General features: G+C 47.3%; 2 protein-coding genes across 2 annotated transcripts in view; one reads left to right on the top strand and one right to left on the bottom strand.

The window, feature by feature from the left end:
- Positions 1-3,622, top strand: part of GLUD1 (glutamate dehydrogenase 1) — a 36,725-nt gene extending 33,103 nt beyond the window's left edge. The window contains exons 12-13 of the mRNA XM_035023432.1: positions 1,254-1,316; positions 2,215-3,622. Of these exons, the coding sequence (XP_034879323.1) occupies positions 1,254-1,316; positions 2,215-2,334 (183 nt within the window). The 3' untranslated portion in view covers positions 2,335-3,622. The remainder of the gene's footprint in view (positions 1-1,253; positions 1,317-2,214) is intronic.
- Positions 3,623-12,048: 8,426 nt separating this feature from the next.
- On the bottom strand, positions 12,049-15,943 carry FAM25A (family with sequence similarity 25 member A). The gene is made up of 3 exons (XM_035023419.1): positions 14,467-15,943; positions 13,052-13,114; positions 12,049-12,456 (listed from the first exon to the last, which is right to left on the bottom strand). Exons 1-3 carry the CDS (start codon positions 14,537-14,539, stop codon positions 12,323-12,325), a joined length of 270 nt encoding a protein of 89 aa, XP_034879310.1. The 5' UTR covers positions 14,540-15,943; the 3' UTR covers positions 12,049-12,322.
- Positions 15,944-20,687: the final 4,744 nt, after the last annotated feature.

Below are 20,687 nucleotides of genomic sequence, written 5' to 3'. Positions count from 1 at the left end.
TTTTGCCCCCCCAAAATGCGCTGCTTGAGCACTTCTTCTCTCCTGCATCAGCAGTCATTCCTGTCAGTGTGCTGAATGCAGGTTTGTTTTTGTAGGGTTTTTGTTTTGTTTTGTTTTGTTTTGACAGAGAGAGAGACAGCAAGAGAGGGAGCACAAGCAGGGGGAGTGGGAGAGGGAGAAGCAGGCTTCCCACGGAGCAAGGAGCTTGATGCGGGGCTCGATCCCAGGACCCTGGGATCATGACCTGAGCCGAAGGCAGACGCCTAAAGACTGAGCCACCCAGGAGCCCCTGAATGCAGTTTTTAAAAAAATCAGTCTCCTTAAGACATCCTTAAGAGTTATGTATACTCTGTCTCCAGTTCTCCTAATGCTCACCTTCGCCGACGCCCACCACTCCAACCAAAACCGTTCTTGTCCAGATACACACCTTCCAAAGTGATGAGAATGCTAACTAGATGAGGGTCAGCATAGACCCCCTTGCTTGGTGACCCAGTTTTAAGTTTTCATGTGGCATAGCAGGATTTGTATTTGATAGCTAGGTAGGACATATTAGAATGGGGGCAATTGTTAATTCTCCTAAAATTTTAGAAAGCGTTCCAAAAACAAACTAGTTAGAGGAATCTATTGAAACAAACTGACTTACGGAAATAATTGGCTTGGGAAGGAGATGAGCTAACTTGGTGGTCGAAGGCCCTGGGTTATAGCCCAGCTCTAAAAATAGCTGTCGGTGACGGTGGCCAGCTTCTCTGGTCATCGGCTCCCTCGGTGGAAGGAGGGGATAATGAGGAGCTGCTGAGTTGCGTCCAGCTTTCCACATTGGTGGCACTGCTGAACACACAGCCAGGATCCTACCGCAGAGCTACTATTGAAGATGGCCAGACTCCTTTCGGGGCCCCGTGTGGTGTCTCTGTTACAGTAGAACGTGCTTCTGTGGTCCGTCTGCTCTCAGAGGGGTGACCCGTGCTGGACTCCTACTCGCCCCCATGTTTCTTGATCCCAGCTTTTCTGTGTGCGTTGTTTAACCATGATCTTATTTCATGAGTGTCTGTTTGCTGTCAAATGTAATGAAAACCAAACTGATTAAAACAACTGTTTAAATAGCTATCAAGATATCTACAGAAATTAAATGTATCTTTACCAAAAGACAAAACAGTTCTGTCTGGCTGTATGTTGATTGAAGAATCCTTTGTGCTCTTATACATGCAGTGTCTCTGTGTGTGGTTTTGTTCAACTTCTGTTCTTTTTCCTCTCAGGGTGCCTCCGAGAAAGACATCGTACACTCTGGCTTAGCTTACACCATGGAGCGCTCTGCCAGGGTATGTGTGCAGATGCTCTTTGCATTTCTGCTCCTGACACAAAGTCCCGCTCAGCCGTGTCCTCTCAGCGGCCAGATGCCAAATAGCAGTCTGTTCACATGTTCTTCATGAATGTGTAGCAAAATGCATGCTTTCTCAGGCTCAGATGATGGGCAGTGTTTTCAGGGTCTTCAGTATGTTTACCAGGCTTTTGGAAATAAATAATAATAGGTTAGGCGGGAGTGATGCTTGGCGGCTCGCTAAATACCAGTGAGTCCGCCAAACTGGATTGCCCTTCAGTACACCACTGTGGCTGTAGGAAACTGCCTCACTAGAGAATCTGGTGTAAGTAAAAGGTTTTTTGACCACTTGGTCCTTATTTTAAGACCTTAAACACAATTTGAGTCCGGTTTTCCTGATTTCTTCTTGAGTTCAGATTCTGTCCACGTGGCTTTAAGTTGAAATCGCATACGCAGACATTAATGGTGGTGCTTGCTGTTGATTTTTTTTAGTGAGATATCATTGACATGCTATAAATTCACCCTTTTAAAGTATACAGTCTGCAACCTTAAGTATCTTCACAAGACTATGTAGCCATCACCACTCCAGAACATTTTCAGCACCCCATTCTTAGTTCTGTAGAATTATCACCAAGTGTGACAGCGAGCTCACTCCAGATAAGAGGATGTCTGAAGGACAGAGGAATAGTTCATATTTGAGAGCATCTTCTTACTGCCGCCTAGTCAGTATATGCATGTATTAGTTCCAGAGAATTCATCCTTCCCGATGGGGTTCAGTGGCCAAGTCCTGCACTGACCCGGGCGCGGGTTCACCTGCACCGAGCCTGTGTGTGCCGTGAACACATGGCCCAGTTGCTTGGGTCGGGGTTGTCTTCACTGTGTTTTCTCCTGCCTTTCAGCAAATCATGCGCACGGCCATGAAGTACAACCTGGGTTTGGATCTGAGAACGGCCGCCTATGTCAACGCCATTGAGAAAGTCTTCAAGGTGTACAATGAAGCTGGTGTGACCTTCACATAGACGGAGTGTGGCTGACCTCTTCACTGCCCTCTTCACTGCCCTCTTCCCCTCTTCATCTGCAGACTCTTCACAAGTTTACATGTAACCACAGAAATCTCTCTCTCTCTCAACTTACTAGATAATGGACATCATTGGCAACAAGTCAGTCCAAATCAGCCCCTTTGAGAAAAAAGAAATTAAGGTTAGGGGATCATGTGCAAGCTGATGAACATGAAAGTAGAAATTCCCTATGCCAGAGAGAGCCACTGGGGTATTTTGCCGTTAAATGAAAGGCTCTTCCGTCTGTCTGTGCTGCTTTGTTCCGTGGCCACTTCGAGTGCGGTCAGAGCTGGGGCCAGGAACACCCCCGTTGCCCAGGAGCAGCCAGCTGCTGACCGCTTCGGCTCTGGACGAGTCTGAGACACGCTCTAAGGCTGACACCTCTGAGCAGCAGGTGTGAGCATTTTCAGAAGGTGGCATGGTCCTCCAGTGAGTTACTGGTATTTTACATCAGCAAAATAACTCAATTTCACAGATTGCAACAAAAATAAAAGCTGTTTCTCTTTATGCATTTTATTCTCTTAGAATAAAATAAGTACATGCTGCTGTAATAAAATTGCCTTTAATCACTTACCAAGCCTAACCTTGACTCAAGCAGTGAATGCCTATAAACATAATAAATGAAAGAAAGCTAGTATTTTTATAATATAAAACAGTATCATTTATAGCTTATCAATCATGTATTGTTGTCCAGCAAAAATAAAACGTCCGATGGAGAAGTAAGTTATCTTCATACCTGCAAATGGTGGAGGCTATTTTTGTTAAGACTGTCAGAATTTACTAACCACAATTATGACATATAGTCCAAAGAGTGCAGTGACCTCCTTATCATGTTAATTAATTGTTCTCCTTTGAAGATCTACTGTGTTGTCTAATTGAAGAATAATTCAAGTAGAGTGTCCCAGAAAAAAACCACTTGGGCTCCCACTTTGGAGTCTAGCTGGCGGCTCCGAGCCCTGCCAATGGCCCCGACTCGGCCTGACTTGGTGTCCTCTTTGAGAGGCCTGAATTCTGCACACAGCTTCATTACCACTGGGCTGGAAACAATCTTGGGTTGAGTGTTTTGTTTGGGAGTTATTTCGCCAGGGCCTTTTGAACAGTAGTGTCCCAATGAAGTACTAGATATTATTTATGTAAGAATGAGCTTTTTTTTTTTTTTAAACAACAATATCCTTTCAGAAGTTTCTTACTACTTTGTAACTGCATGACTTAACCTGGTGATAAAAGCAGTTATTAAAAGTCTACCTTTTCCAAAGCTTAGGCTTCCTGTGTTTCTGTGTTTTTATATTTGATAGTAACTTTTTGTAAATAATAAAACTAAGTTGGGTTTCTTAATTTTTGAAACAACCACCTATATAACATTTTTTTCCACTATATTATGAGCTGCCCAGATTTTATTCTTGAATTCTTTGTGTTTGATTCTGTTAGGCAATACCAATGGCTGTCCTTGGGGAAGAGGTTCTAGTACTCAAAGCTGATCCACCCAAGTAATTTTTAGTGCCTTTTTAAATGAAGGACTTATTCATTGATTAGGGTTTTGTTTTTAATAATTGAGCCACAGCATGTAACACCTTAAGGCAGAATACTAACCATGATCATCAGCAGAACTAGATCCTAGACCTGACTCCATCAGTCACTTGGCTGCCAAATCTGGAGCTCAGCTTTCAGTTGGACTCTGTTTTGTCCCGATTCTGTCCAGAACATCTCTGTAGTTCTGAGCATCAAGTCAGGCAGTAGGTAAACAAGCCCCCCCCCCACCCCGCCCCTGCACTACGGACCGGGTGAGCCCTTCCCAAGCTGCTTACTTGCACTCTGGGTGGAGCACTAAATGTGGGGTTGGGGGAGTGATAGGGAAACAAGTCCTAGAATGCATGGAACAATACCGGGTAGGGCAGTCAATTCAGGTCGTGTGAAAGGGGGATGATAAGTCTTCATGGTGGCCTTTGCCTAACATTGGGATTATTTGTAGTGTTTTTTTAAAGATTAGATAGACATTGCTGTGTGTTGCCGACGTTAATGTTAGAAAACCTTAATCACGCTTGCTAGCTATATGAAGACAACAGTACTGGGGTCAACTTTGGTTTCTGAGGGTTTGAGTTTGAAAATCCTGGTCAATTAGTCTTTCACCTTCACTGAAATTTTCTAGTTTATTTACTATTTATAATTTTAAAAACTTATATATAATACTCGAAAGTTAATTGCCTCTGAAATAGCCACAGATGGCTTAGGTTACATGTGAAGAATACTTCACTGTTGCCTTGTGAATCCCTACACCAGAATGTTCTAATTACCCAATAGGTAAAGTTTAGGGAAGTGAGATTTTGTAAAAGCTTGGTTTTTGGTTCGGGGGGTGGGGGGGCTTCTGTTTGTTTGGTTTTTTTTTTTTTAAAGATTTTATTTATTTGAGACAGAAGAATGAGAGAGAGAGAGCACATGAGAGGGGGGAGGGTCAGAGGCAGAAGCAGGCTCCCTGCCGAGCAGGGAGCCCCATGCGGGACTCCATCCAGGGACTCCAGGATCATGACCTGAGCCTAAGGCAGTCACTTAACCAACTGAGCCACCCAGGCGCCCTGTTTGTTTGTTTTTTAAGCAGTGCTTCTGGCAACTCAATTACTAGGATTGAGGATTTACTTTTTTTAAAAACCTTAGCATCTTAACTCCCCAGCTTTAAGTAAAGTCATTATTTCCTAAACTTCCCTGGTAGACTTCTGAGCCATGCTATATACATTCAAACAGTCGAAGCATGGCAGAGGAAGAAAACTACATCTATGGACCTTGCACAGAGACCCCTGCAAAAGACTTTTTTTTTTGCTTTGTAATATGAGTGTTAGGATTTTTTTTTTTCTCAAATAATTTTTTATTGGCTCCTTTGTGTGGATCTTCAAAGCTTACACAGTGGTTTAGGCAGTTGCTATGCTATTGACAGTTGGGGCAGGTAGTGCCTTCTCCTGGGGACTGCCCTGTGCTTTGTAGGATGTTTAACAGTATCCCTGGCCTCTACCAATTAGATGCCAATGGCGTATCTCAGATATGACAATCAAAAATGTATTCACATTGCCAAATGTCCCCTGAGGGGTTGAGGGGTTCCCTGTTGAGAATTACTGGACAGAGAGCCAAATAGTTCTACCAGTCTTGTAAACAAGACCTGATGCCCCCAATCTACACACCCAACCTTCCCATTCTCTCCACTCCCCAGGGGTAGCCACTTCCAACAACTTGAAATGTTTCTTTTTCATTATATTTAAATCCTTTTCCCATTTTTTTTTTAGAAAATTTTATTTATTTGACAGCACAACCAGGGGGAGTGGCAGGGAGAGGGAGAAGCAGGCTCCCGGCTGAACAGGGAGCCCAACACAGGACTGGATCCCAGGACCCTGACATCATGACTTGAGCCAAAGGCAGACGCTTAACCCACGGAGCCACCCAGGTGTCCCCTTTTCCCATTTTTAATTGGGTTATTTTGTTGTTGTTGATTTCTAAGAGTTCTTTATATATTCTGGATGTGACCCTTTTCAGATATATGATTTGCAGATATTTTCTTTCATTCTGTTGGTATGTCTTCAATTTTTTGATGGTGTCCTTTAACACAAAGTTGCTTTTTTTTTTTTTTTTTTGATGGAGTCCAATTTATCTTTGGTTGCTGTGCTTTAGGTGTTAGAACTAAGACACCATTGTGCAATCCAAGGTTACACAGGTCTGATGACTAATAATAAATGTTTAAAGAAGAATTAACAGGACTCCTTTTCAAACTCTCCCAAAAAACAGAAAATGAGGAAACACTTCCAATGAGGCCAGCATTATTCTGATACCAAAGCCAGACAAAGACATCACAAGAAAAGGAAAACCACGCCAGTTCCCTTATAATTGTGGACACAAAGATACTCAGCAAAATACTAAAAATCGAATCCAACAGCTCACTATAGGTATTACACATCATGACCAGGTAGGACTTAACCTCAGGAATGCAAGGGTGGTGCAACATAAGAAAATCCCTGTAATACACTCCATTAATAGAATAAAGGGAAAGAAAAAAACACCTAATCATCTCAATAGATGTGGGGAAAGTACTTGAGAGGGTTCAAGACCTTGTCATGACAAAGCATTCAGCTAGGAATAGAAAGAACTTCTAAACATGATAAAAATCTTTACAAAAAGCCACAGCTCCCATCATACTCAACCGGTGAAAAAGCAGTATCTACATGCAATGGAGTATTACTCAGCCATGAAAAGGAAAGGACTGGTGCTAACATGCTACAACTTAGATGACCCTTGAAAACCTGCTAAGTAAGTGAAAGAAGTCAGACACAGAAGGTCACATATTGTATGAGTCCTTTTACTTGCTGTGCCCGGAATAGGGATTCACAGATCAAGAAAGCAGATTCATGGTTGCCAGGGGCTGGGGGAGTGAGGAGTGATTACTCGGAAGGATGGGGTGTTTTTCTGAGGTGATAACAAAGTTGTGGTTTTTTAGGGGTTTTTTTTTTGGCTTGGTTGGTTTATTTTTTTTAAGATTTATCCATCTATTAGCCCACGTGCACAAGTCGGGGGGAGGGTAGAGGGAGAGATGAGAGAATCCCAAGCAGACTCCCCGCTGAGCACAGAGCTGATCACAGGGCTCAATCCAACAGCCTCGAGACCACAACCCAAGCCGGAACCATGAGTCAGGTGCTCAACCGACCGAGCCACCCAGGTGCCCCGAGGGGATAACAAAGTTTTAAAACTAAGAGTGATGGTTGCACAACATTGTGAATATGCCAAATACCATTGTACACTTGAAAATTGTTGCTATGTAAATTTCACCTCGATTAAAAATAAATGAAGGAATTTAAAAAACCCACCAACCTAGAGTTGAACCCCCGGAACCATCCAGGGAGTCTAGTTGCAAATAGGCCAAAGTTTCTGAGGAAGCCTGTTCACAGCAAGTATCCTGTGAGCGGAGTGGAGGTGGGTGCTATACCATCAGCACACCCTCCCCTGGGAAGCCCACAGTACAGAGTGCTAGCGTGAACCAGTGCGCTCCCGGAGTTGCAGGACCCTGGCGGTACTGGGGCCTTCATAAGCCTGCAGCAGGCCATGACGCTGGTGGGACAGGCCAAGGCCTGGGTCCACCAGGTCTCCCGTGATGACAGCAGGGTCGGCAGCATGAGTGGTGATCCAGTGCGTTAAGCGGACTGTGCCCATGTGAAGAGAAAATGCTGTGGTTGCTGGATATTAGAACTCCTGGTTGACCGGCTCTCTTGGCACTTTGAGTAGGTGATCCTCCTGCTTCTGGCCTCTGGTTTCTGATGAGAAGTCACCTGTTAATCTCATTGAACCTCCCTTTTACGTGATGACTTATTTTTCTGTTTCAAGATTCTCGTTTTGTCTTCGGATTTGAACAGTCTGATTGGGATATGCCTGGTGTGCATCTATTTGAGTCTTCCTACTTGGAGTTCATTGAGCTTCTTGGAAGTATAGGTTTATTACATTTTCATCAAATTTGTTTTCAACCAATATTTCTTCAAATACTCTTCCTGTCTCTTTCTCTCCTCTCCCTCTGGTACCCCCATGGTGCACAGTGACACATGCATCTCTAATCCTCTTTATTTTTGTTCATTTGTTTGCTTTCTGTTCCTCAGGTTGGATAATCTCATTTGACATATCTTCAAGTTCACAGATTCTTTCATGCGCCTGCTCACATCTGCTGTTGAGCCCTCTAATGCATGTTTTATTTCAGTTGTACTTTCAACTTTAGAATATCTATTTCATTTTTTTCTATAATTTCTGTCCCTTCATGAAGTGTAATCTCTATTTGGTATTGATCTTACACTTTAATTCTGTAGATGTGGTTTCCTTTAGCTCTTTGAACATGTTTAGAATAATTGATTTAAAGTCTTTGGGGAAAAAAAATAAAGTCTTTGATAAGTCCACTATTTGGGCTTACCTAGACATAGTTTCCATTTTCCCCCCTTAAATGAGCCATCATGTCTTTCCTTGCACATCTTTTTTTTCTGAAAACTAGACATGTTGAATAATATAACGTGGCAACTCTGAAATCAGATTCCACACCCCTCCCCCCAGATATCTTGTTGCTTTTTGTTGTTGAGTGTTTGTTTAGTGACTTTTCTGAACTAATTCTGTAGTTTGTTTTCTTTGTTGTGTTTGCCATTGAAGTTTCTCCTCAGGTAGCTTAGTGGTTAGCTAATGACTGGACAGAGATTTCTTTAAGTATCCAGAACCAATAGGTCTCCCATCTTTGCCAGAGAACTCTCTGTGCAGGTTGGGCCTCACCTTCAACACTCAGCTGGTTTTCACTTCCTGCTTGCACAGAGCCTCAAGGTTGTTTAGAGGTGAGAGCTTCAAGCTTTCTCCAGTCTTTAATGAGCACATGCACAGCCCTACACATGTGTATGGCCTTCTAGATTCCCAGGAATATATGGAATTTTCAAAGTCCCTAGGAACATTTCATTCCCCAGTTTTTCCTTTTAAGGTCTTTGCTTTGGTTAGCCTATTGATTTCCCAAACTGTTATCCACCACTTTAATGCAGCCACCAGCTTAAAAAATTGCCTCTAGGGAATGCCTGGGTAGCTTAGTGGGTTAGGCATCTGCCTTCGGCTCCGGTCATGATCCCAGGGTCCTGGGATCGAGTCCTGCATCGGGCTCCCTGCTCAGCGGGGAGCCTGCTTCTCCCTCTGACTGCTGCTCCCACTGCTTGTGTGCTCTCTTTCTCTCTGACAAATAAATAAATAAAATCTTTTTTAAAAAATTGCCTCTAATTGTTTTGTGACAAACAGCCCCAGGTAAAAAGCTGTTTACATTAGGTGAGCTCCTAGTTGCGACAAATAAAGGCAGGCTTGCAATGGGGTCTTCCTAGGAACAACCAGTCAGGTGAAATAATCACAGTTTTCTGGGAATGAGGCTTGGAAGGAACTCCAACCCTGTTCAGCTCTTTCCAGTAACTGCTAGGCTATTGGTTTTCAAGGCTGCAATGGAGCTGAAGAAGGTACCCGAGGGGTGGGGCATAGAATAGGGTAAGTTAAAAACATCACAGAGCTTGCCATTCTTAAGAAGATGTTGTTTGTTTTTAATTTGTTTTACATAAATGCTCCTTGATTGCTGTAAACCTTTGGTTAAGAATTCTGGAAAAAATAGTTGATTCTGACTATATTTTTGCCAGTTTTCTCATTACTTTTATGGAGGAGGGAATTTTTGGAAGTCCCTGCTCCACCAATTGCTTGGACGTCACTGTCTATTGCTTTTTTTTTTTTTTTTTAAGATTTTTTATTTATTTATTTTAGAGAGAGAGAGCACATGAGAGGGGGGAGGGTCAGAGGGAGAAGCAGACTCCCTGCCGAGTAGGGAGCCCGATGTGGGACTCAATCCAGGGACTACAGGATCATGACCTGAGCCGAAGGCAGTCGTCCAACCAACTGAGCCACCCAGGCGCCCCTGTCTATTGCTTTTTATAACACATTTAGAGCTTGTCTGAGGCTGATGTTTTACCACTATTGTACAACACACAGTAAAGAGAAAGTGAGAGATAGAAGTACTTATTCTAGAACAGCACATTGCAAGGTGACGTTAAGGAACCATGGGCAGTACTTCTCCAGCTCTCTGTGGCAAAGGACCAATTTGTTTGTTTGTTAATCTAATACATCATGGTATGTAGTCCTACTTCATGTGACTAGTTCACATACAACTTGCCATGCAAGTTCAACAACCCAGAGCTGGTCTCTATCCTGTTCAATAAGCATCGTCTGCTAAGCACACTCCTGGAGGTCCAGGCAATGTCAAATTTTTGTAAAAGTTTCTAAATGCTCTATTCTTCACTTATCTTGTCGCCAAGTAGTAATAACAAGGTTTGCAAGCCAATAAACTTTGAGAGCACTTAACCAGCAAATGATCTTGAATAAGCTAATATGTGCCTGCCTCAACAACATTTAAAAATCTGTGTTGGTTTTCTCTTAAATTCAAGCATCATGGAACTGTGTCGCGTAGAAAATGAAGATCTCTCGGGATGCCTGGGTGGCTCAGTCGGTTAAGCGTCCGTCTTTGGCTGAAGTCATGATCCCAGGGTCCTGGGATCAAGCCCCATATCGGGCCCCTTGCTCATCGGGGAGCCTGCTTCTCCCTCTGCCTGCCGCTCCCCCTGCTTGTGCTCTCTCTGTCTCTGACAAATAAGTAAAATATTAAAGAAAAAGAAAATGAAGATCTTTCATATTCCCACGGGCACTGAGATGAACACGATTAACATATCTGCTATATACGTGCTACCGTTTTTTTCTCTTCTTCCACAAGTATGAGTTTGCTTTACAAAAATGAACTCTTCCTACATACGTATTTTCCGTAACTTATAATTCATTTGGATGTGTTCCCATATGGCGTATGTACATTTTCCTCATTCTTCTTGATAGTCATGGGGTATTCCATTTCATACAATTGTTAACCAGTCCCTTTTGATGTTAACCAGTTAACCAGTTAACCAGCTTCCAGCCAGTCCCTTTTGATGGCTATCTAGGCGCAGGTCCCATTTTTCAAGCTGGGATATGGTTTACAATACACTAGAAGTAAGAGGTGTCAACGCTAAATTAGGTGTCAAACCTACTAAGCAGAGCAGAACTTGCCATCCGAGTGATTTCTGACTGGCACGCTAGGATGTTTCCAACTCTTGCTATTACAAACAGGCCATGATGAATCTGTGTGTTCACCCTCTAGACATCTGTGTGTACCTGTGCACACCGGAAAAATAAGGTCTTGGTAAAAGGAATTGCTGTCCAAAGAGGGCTCCAGTTTACTCTGCCGTCCACAGTGCTCCCACTTTTTTTGAGCTAGGGTTTAGACTGGGGGAATTCAAAAGTCTCCAGGAACCAACCACGATATAGAGTCCAGAGCTGGACAGTGGCAAACGTCCCAAGCCAGGACACTGGATATTCCTGGGCTGTTCAAGACTTGGGAAGCCACTTTAAAAAAGCCAGAAATGTGGTGACCAACTGACATGCTCCTTCAAACACCTTTTCTTACATAATAAAATGAAATCAAATTAAAACAAAACAAAACAAAACACCTTCTCATTTCTGCGAAGAACAAGTAGCTTCCAGCCAGATAAATAGGCAATGCCTCTTCTTTACGAATCATTCCCTTTTTAAAAATCCAAAATGTTAAGCTAAATGCCGCTTACACATATGTTTAACTTTATGGTGCTGACCCCTGATGGCAGGAAGGAGAAGAGGCCAGGCGTTCTTGGCCACGGCCAGCAATCAGGCCTGATAAGTCTCTGGGGAAAGATCCAACAGTGGCTTCCACAGCCAATAAGCAGTGGACTCAGTTACTACTTGACCTGATTCTGTGGCTGTCCAGCTCAAATGCTTCTCTAAAGTCCCTTTCAGAATGTGAAGAGTCTCAAACTGCCTGAGCCCGCCCAGCTACACTCTCAGTCAGGTCGGCCCGTGATCTTCCCTGACGCCTATAAGAACATTTCAAGGAAAACCCAAAGAACGTGTGAGCCGAATTATGTTCCTCCCTTGGGATGTCCTGGAAGCACTGAGGTGTCTGAAAGCTATATATATAGTGTCTGGGAAAATAACCCTTTATGAAATGCAGCACAGACACTAACAATCCTTCCAGAGCTCCTTGCTGATGTGAGAAATCTTTATTTTTTATTTTTTATTTTTATTTTTATTTATTTTAAATTTTTTATTATTTTATTATTTTTTTATTTATTTTTTATTTTTTTTATTTATTTATTTTTATGATGTGAGAAATCTTAATGTGAGGGCAGCACAGCTGATCAATCCCAGGGACCTCCTGACCCCCAGAAGCTGCCAACATGCAGGTCCCCTGCCCCTGCAGAGGGGACACTCGGGACACAGGCAGTGTCTCCATCCAAACAGGAAAAAATCCAGGGCTCAGTGTACACATTTCACAGCTTTTTATTGAGATTCGGGAAGAGTCCCCTGGAGGCGGACGTGCTCACTGTCCCAGTTTGCCCAGGCCTTCCGCTGCATGGGTGACAGCATTTGTGACTGTGTTGGTCACCGTCTCAGTGACTTCCTTCACCACCTTGTCCCCTGTATCATGGGCCTTCTTTAAGGCATCGGCAATGGCTGTCAGGAAGAAAGAGGAATAATGTCCTGTGAGCTAAGTAAAAATTTCCAGCTGGTAGGGCCAGTGTCACGCAGAGTGGCCTGTGGGCTGTGGTGGTCCTACTGGATCGTGCCCTGGAGGAGCCCCGAGGGGACAGAGGGCAGTGGGGCTCCTGGAGGAATGCCTTCAAGGGTGGTTTTATTTCCCTCCACAACTTGCGTTTCTGCAATTCTGAGTGAGAGAACACTGGCTCTCCTCAAGGGAAGAGGTACTTTTACATCGCTGTGCTACAGCATCCGCACACGCATGGAAGTATTTATGTGAATGTATATTTATATAAAGAGAGAATTTTATGTCTGAAATGTTTTTTTGTCCGAGCCTGGTGCCACATAGTCGTTTGTGACACCACCTTAACATCCCACAGAAAGGACTGTCTGGATGGATCTTGCTTTAGCAAAGTGCCGTCTGTGGTCTCTGATGAGTGTTGGTGATTGCACACCCCCTGAAAGGATGCAACATCAAGGTCAGGGTTTGACCTGGTTAGGCAAAGAATGGCCGCTCCCAGCATCTAGCTTCTCTCCCTCCCCCCTCCCCCGGCCCCAACCTCAGCCGTACCTTTCTCTCCAGCCTCCTTGGCGTGCTCCACCACCTCCTTGACCACCCCTTCCACGGCATGAACTGCGAAGATGAGGAGCCCAAGTGAGAGCACTGTGCAAGCCAGCTTCTCCTCAAGGTGGGGCCCAGACAGCTCGGGATAAATCCTGGACGCCACCCCGGGGAGGTCGAGGCAGCCCATGAGAAGGAGCCCCAGCTGGCTTACTCCCGAGACTCCCGGGGGGCCTGGCTCTGGGAGACAAGCTGAGTGAGCCAGACAAGGGCACAGGGTTCTCCATGCCCCTTGGCCTGGCCTGGCGAGGCCTGGAATTCAGATGAGCAGGCCCTCCTGCCGGCTGGGGCCTGGGGCCAAGGCGGGGTCTGTCTCCCAGATCCGGGCACCTCTCAAGTATGCTGCTGGCCGGCCTCAGCCCGATGGAGGCTGCAGCAGGTGGCCAAGTGCCAAAACCTCCTACAGCAAGACCAAGGCCCCGGAGCGATTCCTCCAACAGGAGGGAACTCTCTGACCACCTTGGAGTTGTCTGAAGTTTGGGTGGCAGTGGCTAGAACCAGAAGATTCTGGAGTCAGAAGAACTGATTCTGATTCTATCTCCACTCTGTGCTGCTTGGTTCCCTCACCCGTGGACAGGGGATGAGACGGAGCTCAGGACCAGTGGAAGGTGAAGGGGGGCAGGGAACACCAGCCGCAGGTTAACCGATGACAGACAGACGTGTGTGCGGCAGCCAGCCAGGCAGAACCGAGCAGCTAACTCGGACGCGAGCTGGGGTTCACAAAACGCCTGGTGGGACCTGGACTAGCCTCCTGCATACAGTTGCGGGTGTCTGCACACAAAAAAGGGTTTCTGAGGACTTTGAAGAAATTCAAAATGTCCTTTAGATAAACCCGGTGGGGAGGGTGGTTGCTGACTTTGAACAGAATCAGACTTGGTGGTTCCTTAGTGAAGAAATCTTTGAAGCTCTGAAGTGATGGTAAAAATAAAAATCCATTTTTCCTTTTTCTGTAGAGGATATTCAGAATAGGCTGTTTTGATACAGGGCTCCCGGGTTTCCAGAGGGAAGGATTCTAGCCACCCAAGGCTCACCCAAGCACCTGGGCTCTCCTCCTGCCCCCAGGGGCCTCCTCAGAGCTGGAGTCCCTCCTGCCCTCAGTCACAGACCCCAGACATGGGTCTGACCCAGAGAGGCCTGTTAGGGGCACTGGACCCCTCATGACTCCACCCAAGCTGCCCTCCTCAGCTTCCATACCCCTCACTTCCATTCTGTCCTTGTGGGGCTGATCGGCCAGGGTTCCTCAAGAGGCCAAGGCCTACCTCCAATCTGCTGGGATCAGCTTCCAGCAGGCCCCACTGAGTCTGCCCCCAGCCCCCCAGCCTTAGGAGAAGGGCCCAGCTGGAAAGGAGCCTTGGGGTACTTACCAGCTTCCTCGGTGGCCTTCTCGGTGCGGTGGGCCAGGCCCTCAGCAGCAAGTTTCCCCAGGCCTCCCAGCATCGTGTGGTGACAGGTGGCAAGCAAGCAGGATGCTGGGGCCTGGTGCAGTGTCCTTTTATAGATGCCTCTGATGCCTGCCTGGGCTCTGGAGCACGGCCCCCGCCTCAGCCAAGTAGGAGATAGGTGGTGAGTCAGCGTAGGCGGCGGCAGGAGGAAGAGGTTGGGTGGGGCCGCCCCAATGCTGTGACTCCAGCCTTGCCCCTCTGGCAGTATGAGACCCCCACACGCCGTATTCTGGGCCCCGGTGAGGGTCAGGGACTGGAGAGAGAAGTCAGCTCTGGGACGTGGCCCTCCCGCAAAGCAGGAGGCCTGACTGCCTTATGGATGAGAGGCAATTGGGGAGCCCTGCCAGCCCCCTGGGCTTCAAGCTCCCCACAGCCCGGGCACGAGTGCACACCCAGACAAGGCCTAGGACTTCCAGCCTGCTGTTCAGGATCCCCAGGGGGGCTACTTAGGTAGGGGCTTGAGGGTCTGGGGGCCTGGGGACCTGGATGGCCCCTCAGGCCAGGAACACAAGTGGAGTGGGGGCTATTGGACCCCAGGATCTCAGCTCTGCAGCGTCTCTCCAGTTTTCACTGGAAATTTGAGGGGTGGGGGCCTCATCGTGGTACCTTGCCCAAGGCTGAGGAGGACACAGCATTAACCAGAAACCCAGCACCCCTGATTTGCAGTCAGCCGCTTCTCACTCACAGGAGCACCTGAGCACCTGGACGGCCCTGCACAGGAGCAACCAGCCCAGGAAGGAGCCCAGCCATCGCTGCACCCTGGGGTCTGGCTTCTTGGAGAGGCCCAGTGCCCCCCAGGAGGCCCTAGAGGAGTAGATGGAGGAGGAGGACCTCACCACCACCACGGGAGGTGTGTCTGGTGGCCCTAGCCAAAATTCCAGAAAGCCACTCCACCAGCCCCTGACGCATCACAGGCTTAAGGGGCCAGGCTGCCTCCCTAGTTATTCAGGATGGAGAGAGATGCCTCAAGCCACGTGCCACATGCTGCATCCCTTAGTCACTAGCCCAACCTGAGCCTCAGTTTCCTCATCTATAAAATGGGGACAGCCATGCCTCCCTGGCCATGTCACTGAGAGTCGGTGGGATCATGTGTGCAAGCTCTTGGTAAACTTGTATTCCCTCCCCTTTGTCAGTGATGTGCCAGGGAGGGGCTGCTTGGCAGTGAGCCCTGACTGACCAGCGGGTGGGTCAAAGAGTAGCAGGGGCGGAGCTGGGGAGCGTGACCCCACTGGCTGGGAGTCACGGAAGAAAGGTCCTCCCAAGTCCCTGTTCATGCCATCCAGGCCTAGGGCAGGAGTCTGAGGCCGCCTCCCCGCGTACCTGCTCTCTCAGCCCTCGGAGCTGCTCGGGAGGGGGTGGTGAGCCCTAATTAGTGTTTACCCGACCAGGGGCCCTCACAGCCTGGGGGCTACAGCGCTGAGGCTCTCCCACACTCCTGACTGGTGTTAGGAGGCCTCAAGCTGTGGCTACCCCCCCCCGCCCTGGGGGAGGGGGGAGGGGGGCACTGTGGCAGCAGAAACCCTGGGTCACAGGGCCACAGCACCACTCGTGTCATTCTCCACTGGCAGGAGCGGTCGGGTCTGAAACAATTTGGAAAGGCCCTCTTTGAGGGAAAGAATACAATACTACTACTCTTGCAAGTGTTACAGACGGCTCTGTGTGACCTTATGGACTCAGAGGAGGCTGTGAAGTGAGGGGCTCTGGAGCTTAAGTAGGTCCACAAGACTCCGTTCTCCCCTTATCACAGCCAAATACCAGAGTGTTCTGCTCTGGCAGCGGGGAGGGGGGGGGGGGGGTGGGCAAGGGGGTGCTACCAGGACGAAGCTGGTGGGAATTGGGCTGAGAGACCCACAGGAACTTCCCTGGATCCATCAAAGTCCCTTCTTCTGAGGTTGTGTGTGTCCCCCAGCCCCACAGGGGTCCTCGCTATGCCTCCTCCCTGACAGGATGGTGGTGTCACTCCACATTTCTGGGATGGCTTCCAGACCCCACAGACCCCTCCCCACCAGTGCCCATCCTAGGACACTCCTCCCTCTCTCCTCAGGAGCTCACTAGCCCCTCAAGAGGCCCTCGCTAGGGCTCAGCCCCTCGGCAGAACTCTGGTCCCAGTGCCAGTCCAGAGCTCAGCCCAGTACAGCCTCTGGATACACTTTTCTTTCCCTTTTTAAAGATTTTATTTATTTATTTGACAGAGAGAAACACAGCGAGAGCAGGAACACAAGCAGGGGGAGCGGGAGAGGGAGAAGCAGGCTTCCCGCGGAGCAGGGAGCCCGATGCGGGGCTCGATCCCAGGCCCCTGGGATCATGACCCGAGCCGAAGGCGGACGTCCAACCATCTGAGCCACCCAAGTGCCCCATGGATACACTTTTCTTCCACTGTCAGGAACGACGTTACTGCCTGCGTGCGGTTGAAGATGACTCAGGTGAGAACGATCCCATCTTGGAAGAGGCCTGGCTCACACTGGGCCCCCGTGGAGCAGCCCTTGAACACAGGCACCTGTGTCAGCCTGTCCTGAGTCAGAAGATCAAGTCCAGCCATTGGGGCAGGACCATCAGGCCTTCGGAGGAGCCGACTAATCCTCCAAGTGGAATCTGCTCAACGACCCAGTTTGGCAAAGGACCAACTGGGCTGTGTCACCAAGTCACGGAGAGCCAAGTTTTCAAACAACAATTTTCCAACTTAGCAATTACCAGTTCTGAAAAATAAAAATAAAGAATGTTTATTTTAAGTACTCAAATACTCGGAGCTGTCTTGTGTCTAAAGCAGGACAAGTTCTCGTGTGATCTGAACTGCGGATGTCATGAATGTCAAGTGTTATGACTGCCTGTCCTCCTTCTGCTTCATGGATTTGAGCTCCCAGTAGAGTCTGAGCCCACAGAGCTTGCACACTCTGACCCCTCCCAGCCACAGGGAACCAAATCCAGACTCCTGGGGACGGTCTGTGGGCCAGGAGAGGAGGACTTCCTCAGCATGTCAACATTACACATCCCTGGGGGTCGGTCAGGGTTCTGGTGGAAATCAGAGGGCACATCAAAGGGATACCTGATGCCCACAAACCTGTGGGCAGATTTAAGAGAACCAGTAAAGGATGGCAAGGTTCCTAGGGACCAGTAATAGTGAGAGTGGTTACATCCCTGGGCCTGGGAGGGGCAAAGGAGAGCCCGCACAGACGCGGAGGAGAGCGTGGCTTTAGGAGGTCATCAGACAGGATCAGCAGCAGAGGAATACGGCCATGCCAAACCATGCCAAGCAAGGAGGGTGCAGGAGGAATAAATACCTCTCCTCTCCCTCTCTGCTCTCCCGGTATCTCCCCCATTGGCTGAACCTAACTGGGGCTGAGGGCGAGGGAGCTGTGGTGATGCAGTTCATGAGCGCCCGCTCCCAGGGTGAGGGCAGGGATGAGCAGGTGGAAAGTGGATGCGGATTTTCTGTAAACATAACACCAGCTCAGCCTGCCAGACTTCTGGGTCTGCTGGGAATAAAGCAGCAGCTGAATTCTAAATAGTCCCATTTCTCCTTCTTGAAACTATATGGAGGAGGACAAAGGCAGCCCATCACCAACACACACACATCAAACTTAACTTCAGAGAAACTAGGAGACTGGGAAACCGTGCAAATGCAGAAGCAGGTGAGCCCGGTGGAACCAATGTGGGAAGACAGGCCAGTGCAAAAGAGTGGGGGATGGGGAGGGCCCAGTGGCAGGCATCTCAGACATTGCCAGCAACACTCATTCCCAGGACGAGAGGACCCTCCGAATGAGAACTCTTTGGGACAAAACTCAGAACCTGAGGAGGTGATGAAAGAAGCGGAATAAGCCCAAGGAACTGCAGGGATTTACTCCAGAAGAGGACCACCTTCCAAGAGAGGAGAGAGCCCTTGGGAAGGCAAGGGCTCAACCCCTGGAGCCCATGACTGGGAAAAGAAGGCTGCCTAGAGAAACTTCTTGAAGTCGGTTTGGTTCTAAGAGGCAGAGGGGTCACAGCTATGAAGGTGAGTCCAACACTTGTATGAGAAAGAAGGGCAGCCTCCTGAGCAGAAGAGCCTGTGTGAATCCCGGGCCCTGACCCTCTCCATAAGAATGTCCCACTGATGCCTGGGAAATTCTACTTCAGATTTGAACTTCAGATTCCTTACCAGCCTCCAATGTCATGAATACAAGGGCTTTACGATGAATAGGGTAGGTTTCTCTCTCAATTAACATTGAGTTGTAAAAGCAATAAAATTTTTGTATCTTGCTCACCCAGCCTTCCCTGATGGATGTTTGCATCTCACACAACCACAGTACAATGACTAGAAAGGAGGAATTAATAGTAGCATATTTAGCTAAATTAAAATTTAAATTATTTAATTAAATAAAATTATTTAATTAAATAAGAATAATAAAGTTTTTATTTTAACTTTTTAACTTTTTAACTTTTTAAAAATAGAAAATGCCATACACAAAAATAGAACACGATGAATCTTCATGGACCCATTGCAATAACCCACGGGGCCTAGCTATAGCAATTATGAGCTCAGATCCCAGATGTCTTCCCAGTGTGTAATTATCCCAGTGTAAATATTTCATTCTTGAGGAACCTTCTAGAGGACTAACTCCAACCAACCAACAGATAGCAAAAAATATTTTAGCAAAAATATATATATATATATATATTTTAGCAAAAGGAATGGCAGAGAGCTTTTAATATCTTCAATTGCAGATCTAAGACAAAACAAAGGTGTGGCTCAGAGGAATGGAATGTAAATATTTCAAAAAGTAGAAATGAGGCAAATAACAGCAAAAAAAAGAGAGAGAAAGAGAGAGATTGAGAGAGAGAGAAAGAGAAGGGGGTTGAAGGTGGAAAATAGGGCACCTGAGTGGCTCATTCCGTTAATCCTCTGACTCCTGATTTCAGCTCAGGTCCTGATCTCAGGGTCCTGATCTCAGGGTCGTGGGATCAAACTCTGTGTTGGGCTCTGTGCTCAGCAGGGAGTCTGTCTGTCTCCCTCTCTCTCTCTTCCTCTACTTCTGCCCCTGCTCAGGCACATGCAAGGTCTCTTTCTCTCTAAAATAAATAAATAAATCTTTTTTAAAAAAAGAGTGAGAGAATGTGGAAAATAGAAAACTCTGCTTCTTGTCTCTTATGTAATTTGTAACTTGACAGGAATCAGAGCTGAGAATCCAAGGGGAACCAAAATGTAATGTTAGTGACCTTGTGTTTGGCTAGTTGAGGAACTGAAATCTGGAGAATCAGGAATTATTTGGGGAAATTGCTAATGGAAGAATTGATCTTTGGAGCCTAGATCAATACCCAACAGGTACAGTGGCCACAGCCATCTCCTCTTCAGCCAGTCTGGGCTCAACTAGCTTCACGAACCTCATGGAGACAGGCCTGGGCTCCTAAAGGCTCCCATGGGTTCCCCTGGTACTATGCCCACTGTGTCCCAGTCATGGAGCAAAACCAAGTCCAACTTGGCCTTGCCTCCACTCGCATCCCCAGGGCTCACAATGTTGGGGAGAATAGAGGCACACAGAAATAAGCATTTGCATGGTGCCATGGGAGGGCCAGCTGCATGGGGCAGGAGGAGAGTGGAAGGGGCTGCACCCAATAATGGCACCCATGGTGAATCTGACAATATGTGAACTCGTTGTTATCCAGTAGGAGAACCAAAGAACAGTCATGGCTGTTTCGTTTGGCAGATGTTCCAGATCACCACTCTTGGCACTGGGTGTGCACTCATCAGTAGAAGGGACTTGGTGGCAGCCCCATGGACAACCATCACAGAGAAGCACACAGGAAAGGGACTCATTAGAATAACTGTGGAAAAGGAGTACGTGTGACAGTGTATCAGTGGTGGCTGGACCCATTCTGAGTGTATGTGTTGGAGGGTGGACAGGGGAGCTGGAACCTGAAGAATGAAAAAGTAGGTGCTCTAGACAAGAATGGTTTGTGGGGGAGGATGGAGAGCATTCCAGGTAGAAAAGACAGCACATGCAAAGACCCTGTGGTGAGCAGGAGCATGATGTCAAGGGGAATGAAAAAAGGTCAGTGTGGCTGAGGCAGAGAGGGACAGGGTGTTGAGAGAGGAGGCTGGGGAGGTGGGTGAGCCCGGCAGGATGCTGGCATCCAGGTAACATGGGGATTGAAGCTTTTGTTTACAA

The sequence above is a fragment of the Mirounga leonina genome, unplaced genomic scaffold (genome assembly GCF_011800145.1).
Source record: "Mirounga leonina isolate KUSES-001 unplaced genomic scaffold, KU_Mleo_1.0 Mir_114, whole genome shotgun sequence".
NCBI lineage: Eukaryota > Metazoa > Chordata > Mammalia > Carnivora > Phocidae > Mirounga > Mirounga leonina.
Note: the sequence above shows the minus strand (reverse complement) of the source record. Positions and strands in the feature narration are given on the sequence as shown.